The sequence below is a fragment of the Sesamum indicum genome, linkage group LG7 (genome assembly GCF_026168435.1).
Source record: "Sesamum indicum cultivar Baizhima isolate 11 linkage group LG7, ASM2616843v1, whole genome shotgun sequence".
Taxonomy (NCBI): domain Eukaryota; kingdom Viridiplantae; phylum Streptophyta; class Magnoliopsida; order Lamiales; family Pedaliaceae; genus Sesamum; species Sesamum indicum.
In genome coordinates, this window is record NC_142663.1 from 1357381 (window position 1) to 1384199 (window position 26819).

The 26819-nt window shown below is 44.7% G+C and overlaps 1 protein-coding gene across 1 annotated transcript; it reads right to left on the reverse strand.

The window, feature by feature from the left end:
- Positions 1-17211: 17211 nt before the first annotated feature.
- On the reverse strand, positions 17212-18150 carry LOC148787430 (uncharacterized). Its single transcript, XM_088882740.1, has 3 exons — positions 17780-18150; positions 17601-17668; positions 17212-17519 (listed from the first exon to the last, which is right to left on the reverse strand). The coding sequence occupies exons 1-3, from the start codon at positions 18148-18150 to the stop codon at positions 17212-17214; spliced, it is 747 nt and encodes a 248-aa protein (XP_088738866.1).
- Between the last annotated feature and the right edge of the window lie 8669 nt (positions 18151-26819).

Sequence of the window (26819 nt, forward strand, 5' to 3'; positions counted from 1 at the left end):
GTGTGGAAGGAGACCCTGTCATTTAGTGAAAATATAGTGAGTAAGGTAAGGGGGAAGTCCAGTGGCTGAAGTGAAGTAAAAGAAAGAAAGGATGGCTGAGTAAGGCATTGGTTTGCTAAATTGACATACAATATTACATATTCCCTCTTGGTGAGGTAGGCTCTCTCTCTTGATTAAGGGCTGATAGTTGGTTCATTAGGAAATCTTTATAAAAGACTGATATCCTTCTATCAAGGAGAGATTGATATATGAAATGATTAGAATTAGAATGATTCCAGTTACTCACAGCGGTGCTACGATCAGGTCTTGTCTCTCCTCTCGCATCTGTGTCAACTGTCCGTTGCTGTATCAGTAGCGGAAAGCTTTACATTGAACCAGAGGAAAGAAGCCTCCTCCGACTCAAGCATTGGATTAGCTTCAGGCATTTCAGGATATTCTCGAGAAGACCAAGTTGAGTAAAGAGAATTTTATTGTAGAACCGGTCCCCCCGTTAGATCGAAAAAATGTATTACAAGCTCCCATGGAAAGCGTTTTGATCAATTCATTCCACCAGCACCTTCTGTGCTCTTCAAACCTGCCCTTAGGCAAGGTCCTGGGGGAGTCGGGCGGAAGTTCGGATACTCTATCGGCGAAGTTAGCAGCTAAGGATCACCAAGATGCGAGACCCCCCTTTCTTTTATAACTCTCTAGTAGCTCAGTTACGAATAAACATCCTCTTATTAATACTTGCATGAGCGGATAGATCAGATATTGATGTAAGTAGTGAAAGAGGCGCGCCAACAAATAGGCTTGTTTTTCTTTATTATCCCGCGGAATCCTATGTGAGAAAGGGAATCTGGTAGTCCCTCGACAGGCCAAGGGATACGCCATAGTCTATAAAGGGCCCATGTACTAATCGAACTGGAAAGATTAAGGCTCAGAATCCTCTGCCTAACATCATCAATAATATGAGAAGCCAATACATTAGGCGGGTGTTCACTTTGTTGGAACCGTCTGGAGTTTCTTTCTCGCCACAAATGGTAAACCAATGATCCAAGTAATGCTCGGTATGCTGCATTGATGATATGCTTCCCTCTCCATTTTTTTACTGCCCATTCCACATCCATTGCCCATGTGCGATTGGGCCAATCGAATCGAATTATTTCCCGTATGGCTATAAGGCATCTTCTGCTATATCGGCATCGGAAGAATAAATGATTATGTGTCTCGGTTGTTTCTTCATCACAAAGAATACACCCTCCAATGTGTGTGAGCCAGGGTTTGTCTGTCGTTGGCAGTTTTTCCTGAAAAGCCATCCATAGGATAAAACAATGTCGTGGGATCTTTAGTGAACCCGAAAGTAGTGACGTCCAGCCTACTTTTGGTCCGGGCGGGCAGATAAGTCTATATAGGGCTTGGGCTGTGGGTCGGCCATCCGGGAAACGCCAAATGATTCTATCTTCTCCACCATGGATCTCGGGTAGTGTATAAATAATCTGAAGGCATTCCAAATCCGTTATGAGGGGCCAGTGCCATTGGCCCTCATCAATAACCGTATTGAGTTTGGTAGATTCATCAAGCCCAAGTAAACTCGGTCCTCGTGGAAATCGAGAAATCAGGGGGCCCAGGTGATGCCATGGATCCTTCCACAGAAAGAAGTTCCTCCCATCTCCAATATAACACTCCACCATTGGTTTGATAAGGCTGCATAGACGAAGCAGCTTTCTCCAACCCCACGATCCACCCTTCTCATCAACAGTCCAAATGGAATTATTGTGTAGTCGTCCGAGCTGTAGCCACTCAACCCAGATAGACGTTCGGTCACATCTAATGACATCACACAACTTCTTAGTCATTAATGCTCGGTTCAGCGCATCAATATCTTTAATTCCAAGGCCTCCTTGCCCAATCGGTTTGCAAACATCCTTCCACGCAACTTTGGCATAACCCGTCATTGAGGTGCCTTTCCAAAGGAACCTTCGAAGGCGTTTCTCAACTTCCTTAATGATCGCCTTCGGTAGTATGAATGCAGAAGCCCAATAAATGCTCAATGCTGAAAGTACAGATTTAATGATTTGTACCCGCCCAGCATATGATAGCGATACTAATGAGGTGTGTGGCGTCTCGGGAGATATAAGGATTGCTATGGAAGATTTCAACAATTGTATTCAGGAAGCTGGATTGTTGCCAATGCCTATGCAAGGTGAGTGGTATACTTGGCACAATTGCAGCATGTCTACGAGGAGCCTATGGAAACGATTGGATAGGATACTCATCAATGATCACTGGCTCGCACGGTTTCCTACTTCATCATATCATAGCCTTACACCCCGTACCTCGGACCACTCGCTGTTGGTCTTATTTGGGGATTCACAGCATCATAATAATGGAGGTATGTTTCGGTTCGATAATTACCTAACCCTATCGCCTGATTTTATCCCCAGTGTCCAGAATATTTGGCAACATGAGGTGATTGGCATGCCTATGTATTCTGTGACACGTAAACTTAAGGCCCTGAGGAAACGAAAAAATGCAAAATTTCTCTCTCTAAAAAAATGGATCCTCTCTATTCTCTCTCACACACTTCTACACCACAAAACTCACACACTCTTGCCCTAACATCTAAACCCGCTGCCGGCGTCGATGAAGAGACTCCGGCCGGCGAAGGGGAGACCAACGGTGATGGTGTCAGGCGAATGGCAGTCAACCTTGAGCAGTTTTCCGGCAAAAACCGTGAGTTTCACGAAAAGTTGCCATTGAAGGAGATACGATCGGATGAAACTACCGGCGATTCTGATGCTCCCCCTTGCTGCCATGGTCATGGGGATGGCACAGGAAGCATTTTCGGAAAAAATACAGTCGATTTAGGCCCAAGTTCAGCAATTTCAGAATTAGGGTTCCGCACCGTTGGGGAAGATGAATCGACGCCTGTGGAAGATGAAACGGCAGCGACATTTCGGGGCATGGCTGACGATGGGTTAATGACTGTTGATGAAGAAGACACCATGCAAATGGGAAAAGATCTGAACTTGGATGGAAAAGATGGAGATTTGGTGCGCCGCCCGCAACTAGGGTTTGGCGGCGCACCTTCATCGAGCAGCAATGGCGAACGACGAACAGGTACGTTCAACATGGCTGAGTTTATCCGTTTAGCTCGTGTTGTTATTGATGCCGGAGACCATGATTCATTATCGGCGCTTGAGGAGTTGAAACGGAAATGGGAGGCGCGTTTTGGGAAGCAGCCGGCCGCGAATTTTTTTCCGGAACCGACGCCGCTAACTGAACCACCACTGGTAAGGGGGATACGCAAGGCTTTAAGGACGATAACCCGGCCGGCAGTTGGTGTACAGGCGAACGGAAACAGCGCTGCATTGAGGGATGGAACTTTCTGGTCGGGAAACACTATTTCCGGTGACTTTGGTGGCCGAACAGAGGCGGAAACGGCGAGTACAGGACCTGTAACATTTCCGACCAGATCTACAGTAGTCCGGCTGGTGAATAACGCGATTCCGGCGAACAGCAAGGTGGCGCAGATTGCTGATGCAGCTGCTGATGTAAGCATTGACCATGATGGTGTAAGCGTTGACCCTGCTGATGTAAGCGTTGACTCTGCTGATGTAAGCACTGACACTGCTGATGATGTCATTGTTGCTGACATAGGGCATGACATCAGCAATATAGTTGAAAAAAACAGCAACTTTGGAAAAAAGATAGCATCCTCTCCTTTGTTCATTGGGAATATTCCTCTGCACACTAATTCACAAATGAATGTTGATGATAAAATTACCGTTGCGTTCAACAACTCGTCGCGTAAAACGCTATCATACATTGCCCCAACGATGCAAAATGGGGAATTTGTAGTTCGTCCTTCATTAGATACTGTGCGAGATGGAGCCAAAAGATGGGAAACTACGGCAGTGGGTTACTTTTTGGGGAAACAACCATACTATCATCATTTGAAGGAGTTTGCCTTTTCGATTTGGCCGGCACTACGAGAGGTCACAGCGAATACTAATGGATTCTTTTTCTTCCGATTTAAATCTGTAATTGATATGGAAGAAGTCATTGAAGGAGGACCGTGGCTGTTCCAGGGACAGCCGATTGTATTGCAAAAGTGGGAACCAGGTATGGCTATGAGAAAATTGAAGCATACGCAAGTGCCTGTCTGGATAAAACTGCGACACCTTCCAATGGAATTCTGGACGACAAAAGGATTGAGTACTGTTGCGAGTGGGGTGGGCAAGCCTCTTTACCCTGATGCGATTACGCGAGCATGCACGAGACTGGACTTCGCTCGTGTATGCGTGATGATTGATGTTACACAGACATTGAGGAAACATATTATTATAATGACACCAGATGAAGATGGAGGGGAAACCCCATGCAAGGTAGATGTCGAGTATGAATGGCTTCCCCCAAAATGCACAGAATGCATGACATTGGGACATTCGGCAAAGGAGTGTATGTTGACTAAACCTCAGAAACAGAAAAAACCCCCGGTAAAGGTATATGTGCCAAAAGTCCACATTCCCACTCCAACAGATCCTGAAGCAAGTCAATTGAATCACGAGACTGTAGTTGAGGTGGAAGATGTTACGAGACGAGAGGAAGGTGCAGATCAGACTGAACATGAAGTCTCCTCACACAATGAGAGGGGTAAGGCAGTGGTTATTTATAATACATTTGATGCTTTGAACTTACTTAACGATACAGATGAGAATACTAGGGGTCCTAACATATGCAGCCCCACTAGTAGTATTCCATGTTGAATATCGCGATATGGAACGTCCGGGGGCTGAATAAGAGAGACCATCAGCTCGCATTAAAGGACCTTGTCTCTGAATATAGGCTAAATTTTATGGGCATATTAGAAACTCGCGTTCGGATTAACAGTGTCGTGCATATTCAATCTTTTTTGCTTCCTCATTGAAAATGGTTTGTTGATTATGCATCTGTGGGTAATCGTATATGGATTGCGTGGGATGAGAATGAAGTTGATGTTCAGATCCTTGAGACGGGGAATCAATTTATGCATTGTCGGGTCACTAACAGGGCTGATAGTGAACCTCTCATTATCACTGTTATTTATGGAGCTTCAGAGCTTGCAGACCGTCGGAGCTTATGGAATACATTGGATTTATTGGCTCGACAGTGCACAAATGATCCGTGGCTAGTGGGAGGCGATTTCAATGCAGTCCGAGATATGAATGAGGTGTGTGGAGCTTCAGGTGATATTAGGATAGCCATAGAAGAATTCAATGCTAGTATTCAGGTGGCCGGGTTATTGCCATTGCCTATGCAGGGAGAATGGTATACTTGGCATAATTGCAGTACAAGCCCACAGAGTCTGTGGAAGAGATTGGATCGGATGCTCATTAACGATAGGTGGCTTGCGAGATTTCCTTCATCGTACTATCACAGCCTTATGCCGCGGACTTCTGAGCATTCACCACTAGTAATTCATGGGGACAGGCAGAATCAAACTAGAGGTATGTTTCGTTTTGACAACTACCTAACTCTCTCACCTGATTTTATCCCCAGCGTGCAGAATATTTGGAATCAAACAGTCATTGGGGTTCCTATGTTTGCGATAACGCGTAAACTTAAAGCCTTGAAACCAGTCTTCAGACAACAAAGGAGGAAAAAAGGAGATTTGACACTTAATGTTCACCTAGCCAAAGGATTTCTTGACGAGGCACAACACTTGGTGAGCCTAGATAGACAGAATGAGGCTTTTTTACAACTGGAACACTGTTGTCGCCTTGTTTATGCAAAAGCGGTGAAGCTGGAACAAATCATGTTGCAACAACGAGCCAAGATGCAATGGATGAAGGGAGGCGACCAATGCTCCCGGATTTTCTTTCGTAAAATTGCTCAGAGAAGGGTGGCGAGGAGGATAATGCAGATCAATGATGATAATGGGACCACCCACACGGAGTCAGGAGAAATTACCAATGAATTTGTCCGTTACTACCAAAACCTCTTAGGTGGTAACAGACGACAACTACCGTTGGATATTCGCTTCCTTAGACCTTGGGCACGACATGTACTTACCACTGAGGAGGCAGGACAATTAATAGTGGCGTTCAGCCCGAAAGATGTGAAGCAGGCAGTATTTGACATCGCAGAGGACAAGGCCCCGGGACCTGATGGGTTCTCCTCAGGATTCTTTAAAGTAGCCTGGTCAGTAGTGGGACACGAAATTACAACGGCTGTACTGGACTTCTTTAGTACCGGGAAACTGCTTAAGCAAGTCAACTCTACACTTTTGGCTCTAATTCCAAAGGTACATACTCCTATGACAGTTGGTGACTTTAGACCTATATCGTGCTGTAATGTATTATACAAAATTATTGCAAAGCTAATTGTCCAACGTTTGAGTATGGTTCTGGACAAGATAATTAGCCCATGTCAGGGAGCATTCATTCCAGGACGTAGCATTGGGGACAATATAATGTTGGCACAGGAATTATTCACGGGCTATAACCAGGCGAGACTCCCCCCTCGTTGTGCACTAAAAGTTGATATAAGGAAGGCCTATGACACAGTGGAGTGGGATTTCCTGTTAGCGGTCTTGCAACTATTTGGCTTCCCACCTACATTTACAAGATGGATTGAAGAATGTGTAACATCGACTTCATTCTCAATTGGGCTCAATGGAAACCCTCATGGGTTCTTTACAGGAGCTCGAGGCTTAAGACAAGGAGATCCTCTTTCTCCCTATCTCTTTGTTCTTGTAATGGAAATCCTACATATGGGATTTTTACAACTCATTGAGCAAGATGGGCAATTCAAATATCATTGGAAATGTGAGCCGGCCAAAGTATTCCAATTGGGATTCGCAGATGACCTCCTGCTCTTCAGTAGAGCTGACTTGGCATCAATCAATGTCCTCAAGATGGGTTTGGACAGGTTTGCAGAATGGTCCGGGCTTCGGTTGAATGTTCAAAAGAGCCATGTCATTATCTCCCGTTCAGCGCAAGGATGGAAGAATAAGATATTAGAAGCTATGGGCTTCCAAGAGGGCGAACTACCAATGAGGTACTTGGGTCTCCCGTTACTCTCTTCTAGATTATCCATATCAGACTGTCAACCACTTTTATTGAAAATTGATGCATGCATTAATGGATGGGAGGGACTTTCATTATCTTATGCTGGACGCATACAGATCATTAAGTCTGTATTATCAGCACTGAGCTTGTACTGGGCATCTGCATTTATATTACCAAAGGCTGTTATTAAACAAATTGAGAAACGCCTTAGAACATTTCTGTGGAAAGGCAATTCTACATCAGGTTATGCCAAGGTGGCGTGGAAAGATGTGTGCAAACCGATTATGGAAGGAGGCCAGGGAATGAAGGATATCGGAATCCTTAATCGTGCATTAATGGCAAAGAAGTTATGTGATGTTATCAGATGTGACCGAACATCCATATGGGTTGACTGGTTGCAGCATGGGCGACTACGAGATACCTCTATTTGGACAGTTGACGAGAAGGGAGGATCATGGGGATGGCGCAAGCTGCTCCGACTTCGCACCTCCATCCAACCTATGACGGAGTTTATTATTGGAGATGGGAGGACTTTTTATTTGTGGAAGGATCCATGGCACCAATTGGGCCCACTTATCTCTAGATTACCACGGGCACCAAGCCTTATTGGAATTGGGATTTCCACTAAGCTCCAAGCAGTCATTGATGAGGGGCAATGGCAGTGGCCTTTTTATCTCTGATATGGAATGTATGGAGATCATTTATACTCTGCCTCAGATCCATGGAGGGGAGGATAGGATCAAATGGCGGTTTCCAGAGGGACGACCCACCACACAAGCCCTGTATCGGCTATTCTGTCCACCTGGACCGAAAGTAGGTTGGACTTCACTACTTTCGGGTTCCTTGAAGATTCCCCGACATACCTTCATCCTATGGTTAGCCATTCAGGAAAAGTTACCAACGACAGACAAACCATGGTTAAATCATTTGGGTGGATGATCCTTTGTGACGATGATACTGCGGAGACACACACTCACTTGTTCTTCCGATGTCGATCCAGTAGAAGATGCCTTACAGCTGTTCGTCAACAGATCCGATTTGCTTGGCCCAATCGCGAATGGGCAAGAGACGTGGAATGGGCATCGAGGAAGTGGAGGGGAAAACATATTGTTAATGTAGCATATCGAGCATTACTTGGTGCATGCATATACCATATTTGGCGAGAGAGAAATCTAAGACGTTTTGAGCAGACCCATCGACCAGCACATGTATTAGCTTTGTGTATCTTAGATGACATTAGACAGAGGATACTTAGTATTAATCTTCCATGGTCAATTAGTACATATGCGCTATATAGACTGTGGCGCATCCCTTGGCCTGTCGGGGGAGAAACCACATGATTGTTGTACTATTATTTTAAATTAATGAAAATTACATTTACCCAAAAAAAAAAACTTAAGGCCCTGAAACCGGTCTTCAGACAACAGAGGAGGAATAAAGGGGATTTGTCCCACAACGTCCAATTGGCGAAGGGATTTCTCGAGGAGGCGCAAAACTTGGTGAGCTCAGACAGACAAAATGAACTATTCCTCTACCTTGAACACTGCTGTCGTTTTGTGTATGCTAAAGCTGTCAAGATAAAGCAAATTATGCTACAGCAAAGAGCTAAGATGCAGTGGATGAAGGGGGGTGACCAATGTTCCAGGGTTTTCTTCCGCAAGATCGCTCAAAGAAGGGCGAGGAGGAGGATCTTGCAGATCAATGATGAAAATGGAAGCACTCACACAGAACCGGAGGAGGTTATATATGAGTTTGTATCCTATTATCAAAACCTCTTAGGAGGTAACAGACGTCAAATATTGGTGGATATTAACTATCTCAGACCTTGGGTGAGGCATATTATTACCAATGAGGAGGCAAGCCGTTTATGTTTACCTTTTACACTGGAAAATGTGAAGAATGCCGTGTTCGACATTTCTGAGGACAAGGCTCCGGGCCCAGACGGATACTCATCTGGATTCTTTAAAGCAGCCTGGCCAGTGGTGGGGACTGAGGTTACAAGGGCGGTACTGAATTTCTTCACCACGGGGAAACTTCTTAAGCAATTTAACTCTACATTATTGGCTTTAATCCCAAAGGTACATAATCCTATGACTGTTGGTGATTTTAGACCTATATCATGCTGCAATGTTTTATATAAGATCATTGCTAAATTACTTGTCCAACGATTGAGTGTGGTGCTGGACAAGTTAATCAATCCGAGTCAGGTAGCATTTATCCCGGGACGAAGCATTGGAGACAACATTCTGCTTGCTCAGGAACTGTTCACGGGATATAATCAGACGCGACTTCCCCCTAGATGTGCGCTTCAAGTGGACATTAGGAAGGCCTATGACACGGTTGAATGGGACTTCCTTGTGGCGACTTTGCAACTATTTGGGTTTCCACCAACCTTCACAAGGTGGATTGAGGAATGCATCTCGACGACCTCTTTTTCGGTTGGTCTTAATGGAAATCCACATGGGTTCTTTGATGGAGCGAGAGGTCTACGTCAGGGAGATCCTTTATCCCCATTCCTGTTTGTGCTTGTTATGGAAGTTCTGCATATTGGTTATCTGCAATTAATTAAGCAGGATATGCAAGTCACATATCACTGGAAGTGTGAGCTAGCAAGAGTATTCCAATTGGGATTCGCGGATGATCTCCTGCTATTCTGTAGAGCTGATTTGGACTCGGTTAGAGTCCTTAAGGTGGGACTGGACCGATTTGCTGAATGGTCGGGCCTTCGGTTGAATATTCAAAAGAGTCACATTATTATATCCCGGTCTGCACATGAAAGGAAAGATCAGTTGCTATCGCTCTTGGGATTTCAGGAGGGACATCTCCCGATGAGGTACTTAGGCCTTCCTTTAATCTCATCTAGATTGACTATATCAGACTATCAGCCACTTCTGTCCAAAATTGATGCACGTATTGCGGGATGGGAGGATATGTCGTTATCATATGCTGGGCGGGTACAAATCATTAAATTTGTACTTTCAGCATTGAGCATTTATTGGGCTTCTGCATTCATACTACCGAAGGCGATCATTAAGGAAGTAGAGAAACGCCTTCGAAGGTTCCTATTGAAAGGCACCTCAATGACGGGTTATGCCAAAGTTGCGTGGAAGGATGTTTGCAAACCGATTGGGGAAGGAGGCCTAGGAATAAAAGATATTGATGCACTTAACCGAGCACTGATGACTAAGAAGTTGTGTGATGTCATTAGATGTGACCGAACGTCTATCTGGGTTGAGTGGCTGCAGCTTGGACGACTACAAAATAATTCCATTTGGACTGTTGACGAGAAGGGTGGATCGTGGGGTTGGAGAAAGCTGCTTCGTCTACGCAGCCTTATCAAACCAATGGTGGAGTGTCGTATTGGAGATGGGAGGACCTTCTATCTTTGGAAGGATCCATGGCAACACCTTGGCCCCCTGATTTCTCGATTTCCACGAGGACCGAGTTCACTTGGGCTTGATGAATCTACCAAGCTCAATACGGTTATTGATGAGGGCCAATGGCACTGGCCCCTCATAACGGATTTGGAATGCCTTCAGATTATTTATACACTACACCAGATCCATGGTGGAGATGATAGAATCATTTGGCGTTTCCCGGATGGCCGACGAACAGCCCAAGCCCTCTACAGGCTTATCTGCCCGCCCGGACCGAAAGTAGGTTGGACTTCACTACTTTCGGGTTCGCTAAAGATCCCACGACATTGTTTTATCCTATGGATGGCTATTCAGGAAAACCTACCAACGACAGACAAACCCTGGCTCACACACATTGGAGGGTGTATTCTATGTGATGAAGAAACAACCGAGACACATAATCACTTATTCTTCCGATGCCGATTTAGCAGAAGATGCCTTATAGCCATACGGGAAATAATTAGATTCGATTGGCCCAATCGCACATGGGCAATGGATGTGGAATGGGCAGTAAAAAAAATGGAGAGGGAAGCATATCATCAATGCAGCATACCGAGCGTTACTTGGGTCATTGGTTTACCATTTGTGGCGAGAAAGAAACTCCAGATGGTTCCAGCAAAGTGAACACCCGCCTAATGTATTGGCTTCTCATATTATTGACGATGTTAGGCAGAGGATTTTGAGCCTTAATCTTTCCAGTTCGATTAGTACATGTGCTCTTTATAGACTATGGCGTATCCCTTGGCCTATCGAGGGACTACCCAATTAATTGTTGTACTGTACCATATTTTTCATTAATGAAATTTACCATTGCCAAAAAAAAAAAAAAAAAAAAGAAAAGTGTATTGGCTCATCGAAGGGTGGAAGAAAAGAAGTTGAAACTTCAAGTATAAAAGAAAATCCGAAAGTGAAAATCCTTATACTTACAGGGAAAGAATCCACTTAAGACCTTGTTGACATTCCCCTTTTAGGCCAGCGAGCCTGATATTGAAAGGCATAAAACAACCCTTCTGCTTAGTCTAGCAACTAAGCCCTTTTCCAAGGTGGAATCAGATTCTCACTATTTTAGCTCTTCTTCCTTTCCTTGGGCTATCCCTATACGCTAAGCTGGCAAAAGGGCCTTCCAAGGAAATGGGTGTAGAGGAGCTCGTGTATCTTTAGTCATAGGGCTCACCCCTAAAGACCCTTGCTTCTCTGTCAGCTTCTTGTCTCTCCGTTTATTCTAACTACCTGTCCGCAGGACATACAGCTGGAGGAGCACTTTCCAAGCGCTTGGCCAGGGGTTCTTCATCTATCAAGATATCCAGAGAGGTTTCCCGGTAATCAAGCTAGAAGTTCATTTCTCCCTTGCTTTGAAAACTTCTTCGGAAGTCTCTACTCAGACGGGGATGGGTTTTGTTGATCTAATGGATGTCGAGATGTTGTTCAAACTAACCTTAAGATAAAGTACACTTCATATATGAAACCAACTACGCCGCATCCCATCTCAGGTGGACTTGCTTCTTAGCGCTCTGTGGGTCCACCAGGCTAGGTCCTCCCTCCCACTTCTTCAAACCGGGACTTTGATCGAGATAGAAGGAAATCCCTTGTGTATGAACTCGAGCTATTAAAAGACTGTCCAAGAACAGATGACTGGTTAAGTCTTTTACTTTCTGTGTTCTGTGGGATTACCCTTTGTCATAGAAAGAGCTTTCACTCAACAGTCTGGCAACTGCCTTGCGAGGTCGTAGAGCCTACCTAAGATCGAAAAAGGTCTGTCTGTGATTGAGACTAAGGAACGCTAGCTGTCTCTTCCGAATTGAATTAATAGATTGCCACTGCGTCTGATTCGAGTGTCTCTGTCATCCGTTCCGCTATTGAGGCTGCCAAACTTCTGCTTTATTGATATGATATTAAACGTCGCTTAGAAGCGGTCGCAAGGTCTGTTTTGGACAAATCGTCCTATAAAAATAGGTTTTTTCCATATCTGCTGATGTTTCAAAGAAGAAATGCTTACCAAGGTCTAAGCTGGCGTCTAATGTCTCCGTTTCCATTCCTACTCTTTATCCGAAAAATCTTGTGATGAATTTTCTTGTTTTGAACCAAAAAGAAAAACCATTTCTTTTTTTCATATCGAACTTGTCGATCTATTTCCTTAAAGAATGGGAAGGGAGATACCAATAATGCTTTTGCCTTCGACAATCCAATCTCAAGAACTCTGATTCAACCATTTCTGTGTCGCTGACTGTCCCCCTCTTCCATAGAAAGCAAAACAACACTATAAAGTTCGAATTTCAGCTATTGCTGTATTAAAATTATCTCGATTCATTCTCTTTTATAGTCTGATCATGGGATGTGGCTACGCTCCTAACCTTGCTACCCGGTATGAACTAAAGCTTGCCTATAAATATGGAGAAGACACCAGATGTCACTGATGCTCACTGAATAGCTTGCACTTTAATGAGAGGTTTACCTTGCTTTGCTGGTGGACGTAACCAAACTAGCAGCACTAGTTGGAGTTTACTTGGGCTTGATGAATCTACCAAACTCAATACGGTTATTGATGAGGGCCAATGGCACTGGCCCCTCATCACGGATTTGGAATGCCTTCAAATTATTTATACACTACCCCAGATTCATGATGGAGATGATAGAATCATTTGGCGTTTCCCGGATGGCCGACCCACAGCCGATGCCCTGTACAGACTTATCTGCCCGCCTGGACCGAAAGTAGGTTGGACTTCACTACTTTCGGGTTCGCTAAAGATCCCACAACATTGTTTTATCCTATGGATGGCTATTCAGGAAAAACTACCAACAACAGACAAACCTTGGCTCACACACATTGGAGGGTGTATTCTATGTGATGAAGAAGCAATCGAGACGCATAATCACTTATTCTTCCGATGCCGATTTAGCAGAAGATGCCTTAAAGCCATACGGGAAATCATTCGATTCGCTTGGCCCAATCGCACATAGGCAATGGATGTGGAATGGGCAGTGAGGAAATGGAGAGGGAAGCATATCATTAATGCAGCATACCGAGCATTACTTGGGTCATTCGTTTACCATTTGTGGCGAGAAAGAAATTCCAGACGGTTCCAGCAGATTGAGCACCCGCCTAATGTATTGGCTTCTCTTATTATTGACGATGTTAGGCAGAGGATATTGAGTCTTAATCTTTCTAGTTCGATTAGTACATGTGCTCTATATAGATTATGGCGTATCCCTTGGCCAGTCGAGGGAATACCCAATTAACTGTTGTACTGTACCATATTTTTCATTTATGAAATTTACCATTACCGAAAAAAAAAGGCTAGCTTATTGGATTCACTCTGATAATGCTTGATCACTGGATTTGACGTGCTCGCCTCTTATCCTAAATCCATGGTAGGTCCAAGGTAAATCTATGGAAAATCCTTGGTAAATCCATGGTAGGTCCAAGTATTTTGGTAATAGAATAAGAAGAATCAGACTCCGGTTAAGAGCTCTGCCCTACTCTTTCTGTAGAACATGGGTCTCCTTCGTAGAATGATCTGAAGAAGATTTAATAACCTTCGACCCTAATGAGGTGGTGTATTATTGCTTTCCTCACTCCTCTATACACATTCTACGCGCTATCGCTCCCGGATGCTTCGCTCTGCCTAAGGAAAAGTAAGATAGCTATCGCCAGCTTCAGCTTGACATACTTGAAAGTTCAATTTTGATCATTTTCTTTTTATATGCTGGTAAAACAATTTGTCTTATCACTACTGCTTAGTACTACTAGCTGCTCTTTCTACTCTTCATGTTTTTTTTTTATTGGTAAATGTAATTTTCATTAAGTAAAAAAAGAAATGGTACAGTACAACAAAGTGATCATCTGGTGGTTTCTCCCTCGACAGGCCAAGGGATACGCCATAGTCTATACAAAGCTCGTGTACTGACAGAACTAGCTAATAAAATACTAATGATACGCTGCCTGACATCATCAACTATCAATAACTCCATGGTGCTCGGTGTCCTCTCTCTTTGCTCAAAATGTCTTATGTTTCTCTCCCTCCAAATGTGGTAAACAGAAGATGCCAGTAGTGCTCGATAAGCTATGTTAACGATGTGCTTACCCCTCCATCTATGAGAAGCCCACTCAATGTCGTTCACCCAGTCTCTATTGGGCCAATGAAATCGTACCTTTCTCCGGATTGCTGTGAGACACTGTCGGCTAAATCTACACTGGAAGAAAAGGTGTGAATGTGTCTCTGTTGTCCCCTCGTTACAAAGTATGCAATCAACAAAGTGAGATAACCATGGTTTGTCTGTCGTAGGCAGCTTGCCAAGAATAGCAAGCCATAGGATGAATAAGTGATGTGGAATCTTTAACGATCCCGAAAATAGCGAAGCCCAACCTACTTTCGGTCCTGGGGGATCAAATAAACTGTAGAGAGACTGTGTTGTTGGTCGACCCTGATCAAATCTCCATATGATCCAGTCATCTCCTCCACGGATTGTGGGTAATACATGTGTGATCTCCAAGCACTCGAAATCCGTGACAAGCGGCCACTGCCATTCTCCTCCACTAATCACCGTGCTGAGTTTTGCTGACTCCTCAAGTCTAAGGAGCCTCGGTCCACGTGGAAATATCTCAATAAGAGGCCCGAGGTAATGCCACGGGTCCTGCCAAAGGTGAAACTTCCGCCCATCTCCGATTTGGTAGTCCACCATAGGACGGAGAAAAATCCATAGACGCAGGAGTTTCCTCCAACTCCATGAACCTCCATGATCTCGGATTGTCCATATGGAACTGTCTCGTAACTGGTCATGGTATAGCCATTCACCCAAATAGAGGTTCGATCACACTGAATGATATCACAGAGTTTCTTAGTCATTAAGGCTCGATTCAAGGTAGTAATGTCCTTGAACCCAAGACCTCTCTCATCCACCGGCCTACACAATTCTTTCCATGCTACCTTAGCATAGCCACTATTTGTTGGGACCTTCCATAAGAAGTTTCTCAGCCTCTTCTCAATTTCGTTCGTAACTCTCTTTGGTAAAATGAACGCTGAAGCCGAATAAAAGCTCAACCACATGAGTACAGATTTAATAATTTGTACCCTACCGGCATATGAAAGTGTCATTCCCTCCCAACCAGCAATACGTTTATCGATTTTCACCAATAATGGTTGACAATCAGCAATAGTTAATCTGGAGGATAATAGAGGTAGACCTAAATACCTCAGTGGAAGGAGTCCCTCCTGAAATCCAAGTGCTTCCAGCATCTGCTCACGTAAACCCTGTGCTGACCGTGAAATAATAAGATGACTTTTCTGTACGTTCAGTCGGAGGCCCGACCAAATGGCAAATCGATCCCCCTCTCTTAAGGACCTCAATAGAGTCCATATCCGCACGGCAGAATAACAACAAGTCATCAGCAAATCCCAGCTGAAAAATCCGAGCTGAATCACACTTCCAATGAAAAGAAAAGAGCCCATCCTGGTCAATCATCTGTAGGTATCCCAAGTGTAATACCTCCATAACGAGGACAAAAAGGTACGGCGATAGAGGATCCCCCTATCGAAGTCCTCTTGCACCCGAAAAGAATCCATGTGGCTTTCCATTCAATCCTATTGAGAAGGATGGTGTAGTGACACATTCCTCAATCCACCTGATAAATGTGGGTGGAAACCCAAAAAGTTCCAAATCCGCAGCTAGGAAGTCCCATTCAACTGAGTCATACGCCTTTCTAATGTCAACTTTTAACGCGCATCTGGGAGGTAGGCGTGACTGATTGTATCCCGAGAAAAGTTCCTGAGCTAGCATGATATTCCAGGGTCGGTTCATCTTCCCCAACGGCGCAAAACCCTAATTCTGAGAATGATGAACTTGGGGCTAAATCGACTGTTTTCTTTTCCAAAAAGCTTCCTATGCCATCCCCATGACCATGGCAACAATGGGGAGTGACAGAATCGCCGGCAGTTTCCTCCAATCGAACCTCCTTCAATGGCGACTTTTCGGTTTCCAACTGAATCTCGCGGGTTTCGCCGGAAAACTGCTCAACAATGACTGTCGTTCGCCTGACACCCATCACCGTCGGTCTCCCCTTCGCCGGCCGGAGCCTCTTCCTCGTCGCCGGCAGCGGTTCTAGTGGTTAGGGCAAGTGTGTGTGTGTTATGTGGTGTAGTAGTGTGTGAGAGAGAATATTGAGAGTCCATTTTTCAGAGAGAGAATTTTATTCTCTCCGATACTTCTGCCAGGAACGAATGCTGCTTGGCATGGGCTAATGACTTTGTCCAATACCACACTCAGTCTTTTGACAATAAGTTTGGCAATAATCTTGTAGAGGACATTGCAGCAAGAAATAGGTCGAAAATCACCAACGGACATTGGGGAATGTACCTTCGGGATAAGCGCCAATAATGTGGTATTGATTTGTTTCAAGAGCCTCCCGGTAGTGAAGAAATCTAACACTGCCCTCGTAACCTCGCCTCCCACAATCGGCCAGGCAGCTTTGAAGAAGCCTGACGAGTACCCATCAGGACCCGGTGCCTTATCCTCTGCAATATCGAACACTGCCTCTTTGACATCCGAGGAGGTGAATGGTGATAAAAGAAAAATGGTTTCATCCTCAGTCACCAGATGTCTAGCCCACGGTCTGAGGAACCGAATATCAATCATGTCCCGTCGTCTTGTCTTTGTCCTCCCAAAAGGATACGATAATAAGATACAAATTCATTGATAACAGCCTCCTGCTCCGTGTGAGTGATCCCGTACTCATCATTAATTTGCAAAATTCTCCTTGTTGCCCGTCTCTATGCAATCTTGCGAAAAAACACCCTAGAGCATTGATCACCATCTTTCATCCACTCCATTTTTGCTCTCTGATGTAACATGGTTTGTTCGAGCTTCGTTGCTTTGGCCAAAACCATCCGACAACAGTGCTCCAAGAATAAGAATACTTCCTCCTGCCTGTTTGCACTAACCAGGTTTTGTGCCGCCTCAAGAAATCCCTTTGCCAACTGTACATTGTGCGATAAATCTCCCTTATTTCTCCTTTGTTCCCGGAAGATTGGTTTTAGTGCTTTAAGTTTCCGAGTTACCGCATACATTGGTACACCAACTACATCATGTTTCCAAACATTCTGCACACTGGGAATAAATTTTGGTGAGAGGGTAAGATAATTGTCAAAACAGAACATACCTCCCAACTGTTGTTGTCTATCCCCACATAACACTAGTGGTGAATGATCCGAGGTACGCGCGGTGAGGCTGAAATATGCGGATGTGGGGAATCAGGCAATCCATGTATCATTAATGAGCATCCTATCAAGTCGCTTCCATAGATTACGTGGACTTGCACTACAATTGTGCCACGTGTACCATTCTCCTTGCATGGGTAGAGGTAACAATCCGGCATTCTGGATACAATAATTGAATTCCTCCATTGCAGGCCGTATGTCACCAGAAGCTCCACAGACTTCACTAAGATCACGTACTGCATTAAAATCACCTCCGACTAGCCACGGAGTATCCACGCACTGGATGGCAATTGTACTAATTGAATCCCAAAGTGAGCGTCTATCCGCTAGCTCTGTAGCCCCATAAATGACAGTAATATCAACTGATTCCTGAAGAGCTCGGATAGTGACATGACAGTGTAAAAATTGTGTACTCAACTCAACCACAGTAACATCAAGAAAATTGTCATCCCAGCCAATCCAGATACGATTACCCGTCAACGCATAATTCATAAACCATTTCCAATGAGGTAATAAAAAAGACTGAATATGAGAAGCATTATTAACTCGTACTCGAGTTTCAAGGAGAGCAATGAAATTTAACCTGAACTCAGCCACAAGATCCTTTACTGCAAGTTGATGGTCCCTCTTGTTCAGGCCACGCACATTCCAAATTGCCATATACAACATAGATCACCATACTTGGGGCTGCTTGCCTTAGGACCCCTATTAGTGTCATCTGCATCTTCAAGCATCTGTAAGGCGTCAAAAGTATTATAAATGACTAGCGCTTTACCCTTATCCTCACGTCTCTTTTCACGATGAGTGGGAGACGCATGTATGTCTGACCGTGGTGAAGTACCTTCCAACGACGGTAAAGAAGAACTCCGAGAAGGAACTGCAAGTGCATCCCCTGATGTTTCATCGCGTTTGTTCTGCATTCGAGGTAACCGTGATCCTCTTGACTTGGGTACATAAACGGACACTGGTGGTTTAGTGGGTTTGGCTATTTCATTCAACGAACAATTTTTTATAGAGTGGCCTAAGCTCATGCATCCCGTGCACTTCGGGGGAACCCATTCATATTCGACATCGACCTTGCAAGGCGTTTCCCCTCCTTCCTCGTCCGGGGTCATGATGATGATGTGTTTCGGTAGTGTTGAGGTGATATCAAGCATGACGCATACACGAGCAAAATTCAGCCTCGTGCATGCTCTCGTTATGGCATCCGGGTATAGAGGTTTTCCCACTCCACTGGCCACCGTACTAAGGCCCTGTTTTGTCGATAACTCCACTGGAAGGTGTCGTAATTTAATCCAAACAGGTACCTGTCTATGCTTTAGTTTCCTCAAAACCATTCCCGGCTCCCATTTTTGTAATACTATTGGCTGACCTTGAAAAAGCCACGGTCCTCCTTCAATGATATCTTCCATCGCACTAATTGTTTTGAACTGAAAAAAGAAGAACCCATTATTGGTAGCTGACCTCAACTAAATCCGACCAGACCGACATCGCAAACTCCTTCACATGATGGAAATACGGTCTTTTTCCAAGAAAGTATCCCACTGCAGTAGTCCTCCATCGTTTAGAACCATTGTGTATAATATCCAGTGTCGGTCGCATAATAACTTCCCCATTTTGCAAGGTAGGCGTAATAAATGTGAGGGTCTTGCGGGTGGAGTCGTTGAACGCTTGGGCAATTTTATCGTCAACTGTCGCATCCGGACAAGTATGCAAAGGAATATTCCCCACGAACAATCCCGTATGATTAGTACTCAAATTTTGGAATTTAAGGTTTTTTGCAACACATCAGCAGTGACATCAGCCCTAGCAGTTGCATCATTAGTGATATCAGCCCTAGCAGTTACATCATTAGTGGCATCAGCCCTAGCAGTTACATCATCAGTGACATAAGCCCTAGCAGTTACATCATCAGTGACATCAGCCCTAGCATCATCAGTGACATCAGCAATGACATAAGCCCTAGCAGTTACATCATTAGTGACATCAGCATTGACCTCATACGCCACGTCAGCCTCTACCTCATCTACACAGCGCCACATCATCCACACATGGCGCCACATACTCTTCATGTTTTGCAGTTCTTTTCCTGTCAGTTGTTACTATAACTATATTTTGTTCATTTGGGATATTGAATATCATGCTTTAGCCTTCTCCTACTCATCTAGGACGACAGGAGATTTGTTGATAACCGCTTTGTATGTAGCAGGGGATCAAAGATCGGGGACAAGATGGAAGGGTTGGTATCGAAACTAAATAGACTTTCTTTACCCAAAAAAAACTAAATAGACTTTCTAATAAAGGAAGGAAAATCCATGGACCTCCCCCTATACTATACGGTTCAATTCAAAAGTAGAACCCACTAGGTAAGAGTCTTCCCTAAAGAGCTACCCGACCCCAGGGTCGCTAAACCTAAGGGACCCTTCATGACAACCAAAAGAGTCGGTACACATAGTATTATATGTCGAATCATGGTCACTGAAATGCGAGAATCCGACCTTATCATTATTTCTTTTTACCACTTACTTACTTACTTACTATTATTTTGACATCTATTTGATTTTATATTAAAATCTATTTTAAAGAATAAAATTTTATTCTAAGTTATAGTACAGGTTGTAAAGGAAACATTGTTAGACGGGGTTCCGAAAGCTCACAGAAGTCTACAATCATAGATAGATTTCCCTTCCTGTGGCTCTATCTAGTAAAGAGAAATGGTACTTTGGTTCGCTCTGTATGCGCAGCGCAGCCTTGATAGTAAGCGCTTAAAGCTAGTACGTCAGGTCTAAGTACCAAAGGTTGAGTGTAATAGAAAATGATTCTAGTTTTTCTTGTTTTTCTTATTTGAAAGTGAAAGGCCTTAGATCAAGGATTTCTTTTTGTCCCTTAGTACAAGTACTAAGCTCTGAAACCCCTCCTAGCTAGTGAGGAAAGTATAGGATTAATGGAAGTCCTTGGATTTTCCTGAAGGCTTTCAAGAATCAACCTGGGAGGAAGCCCTACTTGATTGATACTATGTAGGAAAAACCCATGCCTTTACTAAACGACCCAGAACGAAATACTTTGATCTCGCAATTTGACCTAATTGTTGTTCTTCAGGAATCTTTTCAATACGGAGAAAAAGCCCTGCAAGGGATGTGAAGCCCTTCTCATCACCCAGTGGATCAAGGAGGTAATCCGTTTGTTGAATCCATTCCAAATGATGTGCTAATCACAAGGCCTACTTATTCTCCTAATGCAACCCAGCGTTGTAGGGGAGATCTCAAGATATGCTCCTCCCAGTACTAAAGGTTCAGGGTGATCCCATCCAGCATAGGCGGGTAGAGTTAACTAATCCGGTAGCGGGTAGAGTTAACTAATCCAGCTGCTCGCCTTTCCGCTATCTGTCTTTAAGTTAGAGGAGGCTAAACAGCCCACCAACCAATCTTTCTTTCTATCTCGCGAATTCTTGATCTTCGGCTTAAGGGGAAGGACGAAGAAGAGTTCAAAGAATAGCTGCTGCTTCATCACCAAGCGGTGCTCGGGAGAGAATTGGGGGCTTTTCCCACTCCGCTCTATCCTTCAATCGATGGATCCTGTCCTATTTTTTGATTCTCCTCTAAGCATGGAAACCAATCCCGTTCTTTTCGCTGGCTGGGAGGCTCTAGTTTTCTCTTCCAAAGCTTGGGTGCTTATCTTAGAGCGGGAAGATAAGCTGTCCGTTCGAATGAGCAATTGTCACGGAAGCCTTTATCTTACTATACTATACGTTAAACCAACTACTGGTCGCCTTCCTTCTTCGGGCTTCCTATCCCTAGAGCTTGAACATTATCCATCTCCTTATCTGGTCCCCAGAACCTTCAGAATCTTTCCAGGTTCTATCTTATCTTAAAAAACATTCGCTCGCAACTTCGTTCCTTACTCCTTAACATGAATAGGCAACCCCCCTAGCCTGTCTAAGTCACTCTCCACTATCAGCGGAATGTCGAGCTACTTCCTACTTTTAGGATTTTTTTCGATGGCACATCCTAACGATCTTACCTTCTCACTTCCGGATTCCAGTCCTAAGATAGGCACGCAACAACTTCCTTCCCGAAACTGGTCTTTCACTCGTTGTCCTTCTGCTCCCACTCTAGGGAAGTAAGAATAGAGCTCTGCACCCCCGGACTGGTAGAGTACTCTATTCTCCTTCCTTTGCTTTTCATCCCCCTTTCGCTCTTTCTGGTAATTAGATTGGCTTCATCTTCCGAAGGGACCCTGCCCACGCACGGAAAGCAAGCGCCAGCGGCTTCTTAAGGAAGCTCCTGAGCTATCTGGGCAAGAGTCGTCCGAGAAAGAAACAAGTGGTACTGACTACACGGATGCCACTCGAACGGATAACCCATATAGGGCGAGCACGTCGCATGGGAAGAATCGGCGGCGGGCATTGTTGCAAGTAGGCATTCTAGTAGTAAATGGGCATGGCAAGTAGTGGAGAGTACAGAGTACTACTCGAAGCGAGACTCGTCTAAGGGTTCAAAACCTGTGACAGCGGATGCGGACGGTACTGAATGGCGGGTTGGTGAACCAATAGGAAGGCCAGGGGCACACGGATCTTTTGAACCGAAAGAGAGGCTGAACCAAGGAAGCAACCATACTGACTGAAGCCAGAAGAAGCGCAGGGACTGACTATCAGACAGAACGGAAGAGAGGGAAGGGAGCTCAACCGGTAGATCTGAGGGCGCTCATACCTGGCCAGCTAGCCTATTTCATTCCGTCCATCTAGGTGGTTCATCAGAGCAGCTAGAGCCCTAGCCCTCGCCCACGGATAAAGTAGGGGGGAATTTGTGCAAAAAAGTAAAAAAAAAACTCTCCAACTACCCTCTCTTCTCTCTCACACACTCGCACACACTCAAAAACACACACTAGCATGGATGGAGGTGGAGATGGCGGAGCTGCCTCACCGGCCGGAGCAGGGGGGACGGCCGACGATGGGGAACCAACTGGGGGTGGTCTGACTTCCGGCGACCGCTTGGAAGCCGGAAAAACGCAAATCCGACGAGAATGTGAAGAGCCGGGTTTCGAGAAAACACCGGCAAATAGCGCCAATCTGGAAACGGAGGATGAACAGACATCAATGGTGGGAAGATCTACACTCCAGACTCTGAAAGGCGGGATCTTGGCTGGCAAATCGACGAAAAACCAAGCGTCGCCAGATCTAAGGTTTTCTGCCATGGAAGATGAAACGTCGGGTTCATTGGAGACGATAGATACTGATACTTTACTGGTAAATAGGAGTGGATTGGACATCATGACGATGAGAGGAAGGATTTCGAACGATAAAGATGTGAAATCGGCTACGGATAATATGAGTTTCAATGCGCCGCAAAAACTAGGGTTTGGTGAAGCTTCGGCTCCATCCATCAATGGCGGACGGACTGCTATTCCTTCTCCCCACGATTTTAATATTACTGAATTCTTGAATCTTGCGAACAAAATTGTGGATGTTGGTGATACAGATTCAATAGAAGCTTTGGCGAAACTTAAATCTCGTTGGGAGGCCAAATTCGGCCATGGCGAAAATCTGAGGCAGCAAACGGGGACTGGAAACAAACTGACGTTTGGACGTCTTCCTCTTCGGGCTCGACGGGGTACAGTGGTTGAAAGGGCGTTGGCGCACGGAATAGCGCCACCGGTGCCGTACAAGAAATCTGAAAATGGTGGAAGGGCGGTTTTGGGGAAGAAGACAACATGTCTTGTTGATAATCCGGTTATGCAGCAAACTCCGGCGACTTTGGATGCTGCCCAGATTCAGGCGACAGCGACTGACCGACAACGAACAGAAGGGACGGCTGCTACAGCTTTTCAGGCGAAAAAACAGTAGCAAGATGAAGGAGGTGATGACTTGTGTGTGATGACTCAGCAGATGATGTGGAAGCTGATGCAGGCGCTGACCTATATGATGATGTAGGTGATGACACAGGCGCTGATGCAGCTGCTGATGTATTACATGACATTAGCAATACAATGGAAAAAATTAGTCCTCTCCCTACACAAGTGCGTTCATTTCCTACGGGTTTCTTTGTGGGTAATATTCCGCTAAATGCAAATTTGAATGTGAACGTGGATGATAAAATTGCCGACGCTTTTAATAATTCATCTCGGAGGACTCTTTCAACATACCCCCTACAATACAAAATGGAGAAGTGGTTGTGAGACCTACAATGGAAACTATTCGCAATGGATCAACTAAGTGGAAGACCATCGCGATCGGTTATTTACTTGGAAAACGACCGTACTTTTATCACGTTAAAGACTTTGCCCTCTCAGTTTGGCCTGGATTGCAAGAGGTTAAGGCCACGTCAAATGGTTTTTTCTTTTTCCAGTTTAAGACAGTTGCATACATGGAAGAAGCAATTGAAGGCGGACCATGGTTGTTCCAAGGACAACCAATTGTACTGTAGCAATGGGAACCAGGGATGGCGATGAGGAAATTAAAACATACACAGGTCCCAGTTTGGATAAAAATGAGACACTTACCGGCTGAATTATGGACTGAAGAGGGCCTCAGCACGGTGGCCAGCGGTATAGGCAAACCTCTATATCCGGATGCTATTACGAGGGCATGCACGAGACTGGACTTCGCTCGTGTATGGTCATGTTGGATGTGAGCTCCAACTTACCTAAACATATTATCATTATGACTCCTGACGAGGAAGGAGGAGAGACACCGTGCAAAATTGACGTGGAATATGAATGGTTACCATCCAAATGTACCAGTTGTATGACATTAGGCCACTCGGCTAAGGATTGTGTGCTCAATAAACCATCCAAACCAATTAAACCACCGGTAGCCGTTTATGTTCCAAAAAAGGGACCTGCAGAGCCGACTATGGTGCATGATCAGGAGATAACACCACCACCTCGAGGGGAGGAAAAGCGGAGAGATGGGCGTGAAACTCCTCGTCGAGGTGGAATGAGGGCAAATCGAGCAGAGAATGGTAAGGAGATTGTAGTATATAATACATTTCATGCTCTACACTTAATTGACGATGCAGATGATATAGCACGGGGTCCTAATCAAAGCAGCCCCATACTTGGTGATCCATGTTGAACACAACTATATGGAATGTTCGTGGCCTGAATAAAAGAGACCATCAGCTAGCAGTGCAGGACATTGTTGCTGAGTTCAGGTTACAACTTCTTGGTCTTCTTGAAACTCGTGTTCGTATTAATAATGTAGCAGCTATTCAATCGTTCTTATTACCTAATTGGAAATGGTTTGTGGATTATGGAATGGTTGGTAATCGGATTTGGATTGCGTGGGATGATAATTTTATTGATGTTGATGTCGTTGAATGTGGTACACAATTCATCCACTGCCTTGTTTATATACGGTCACTACGTGAGTCAATTGCCATCACTATGATTTATGGAGCTACGGAGGTGGCAAATAGGAGGGAGTTATGGGGTTCCCTAGAGACTATTGCCATGCAGACTGGTGATATCCCTTGGCTTATTGGGGGGGATTTCAATGCGGTACGAGACATTAGTGAAATATGTGGAGCATCGGGAGATGTTCGAATGGCAATGGAAGAGTTTAATGACTGCATTCAGAATGCAGGTCTACTACCATTACCCATGCAGGGAGAATGGTACACGTAGCATAACTGCAGTGCAAGTCCACGGAATCTTTGGAAAAGGTTGGATCGAATGATGATTAATGATAGATGGATGGCTCGATTCCCAACATCTTTTTACACTAGCCTCACTCCACGTACTTCAGATCACTCACCGCTGGTGCTATACGGGGATAGTCAACAGCAATATGGAGGTATGTTTCGATTCGACAATAATCTCACCCTATCACCAGAGTTTATTCCCAGTGTGCAGTAGGTTTGGCAACATAACATTATTGGGGCGCCTATGTATGTGGTAACGAGGAAACTCAAAGCACTTAAACCGGTGTTTAGAGAGCAGAGGAGGAATAAAGGAGACTTATCACATAATGTCTAGCTGGCAAAAGGGTTTCTTGAGATGGCGCAATTACTTGTCAGTTCGAACAGGCAGGATGAATTATTATTACAGTTGGAACATTGTTGCCGATTCATACTGGCTAAAGCAGCCAAACTTGAACAAAGTATGCTCCAACAACGGCAAAAATGCAGTGGATTAAGGGGGGGTGACCAGTGCTCCCGGGTATTCTTTCGTAAGATCGCTCACCGGAGGTCGGCGCGAAGAATCTTACAAATTAATGATGATCATGGAGCCACTCACACAGAACCACAAGAGCTAGTCAATGAGTTTGTCATGTACTATCAAAACTTGCTTGTTGGGGAACAAAGGAGAGACGTGATTGATCTAGGATTCCTTCGACCGTAGGTCAGACACCTATTGAGTGAAGAGGATGTTAACTCTTTACTCTTGACATTCACACCAGCGGATGTTAAGCAAGCAGTTTTTGACATTGTTGAGGATAAGGCACCGGGGCCGGACGGGTACTCATCGGGCTCTTTCAAAGCTGCATGGCCTATAGTGGGGCAGGAAGTGACTTCGGCAGTTCTGGATTTCTTTAATACGGGACGACTTCTGAAGCAGATAAATACTACACTTCTGGCGCTTATTCCCAAGGTACATACCTATGACCGTTGGTGATTTTCGTCCTATATCTTGCTGTAATGTGTTATATAAGATTATTGCCTAACTCCTTGTCCAACGGTTGAGTGTGATATTAGACAAACTAATTAGTCCATGCCAAGCGGCATTTGTGCCCGGACGAAGCATTGGAGACAATATTATGTTGGCACAGGAGCTATTTACAGGCTACAACCAAGCCCGTCTACCACCCCGGTGTGCTTTGAAAGTGGACATTCGAAAGGCATATGACATGGTGGAGTGGGATTTTATGATCGCGGTAATGGAGTTATTTGGGTTCCCCCCTAATTTCGTGAAGTGGATTGAGATGTGTGTCACTACAACTTCATTTTCTGTTGGGCTGAATGGGAAACCTCATGGTTTCTTTAAGGGGGCCAGAGGGCTTCGACAGGGAGATCCTCTTTCGCCATACTTGTTCGTGCTTGTAATGGAAGTACTACACTTGAGTTTGCTACAGTTGATTGATCAGGATGAATTATTTTCCTTCCACTGGAAATGTGATTCATCCAGAGTTTTTCAGTTGGGTTTTGCTGATGATTTGTTGTTAT

Coding starts and splice junctions, on each gene's coding strand:
- LOC148787430 (XM_088882740.1), bottom strand. CDS start 18,150: ATGAATTATGCGTTGACGGGTAATCGTATCTGGATTGGCTGGGATGAC. Junction 17,669..17,779: donor CTACCCATGCAAGGAGAATG/GTACACGTGGCA, acceptor CGCATATTTCAG/CCTCACCGCGCGTACCTCGG. Junction 17,520..17,600: donor TAGACAACAACAGTTGGGAG/GTATGTTCTGTT, acceptor AACATGATGTAG/TTGGTGTACCAATGTATGCG.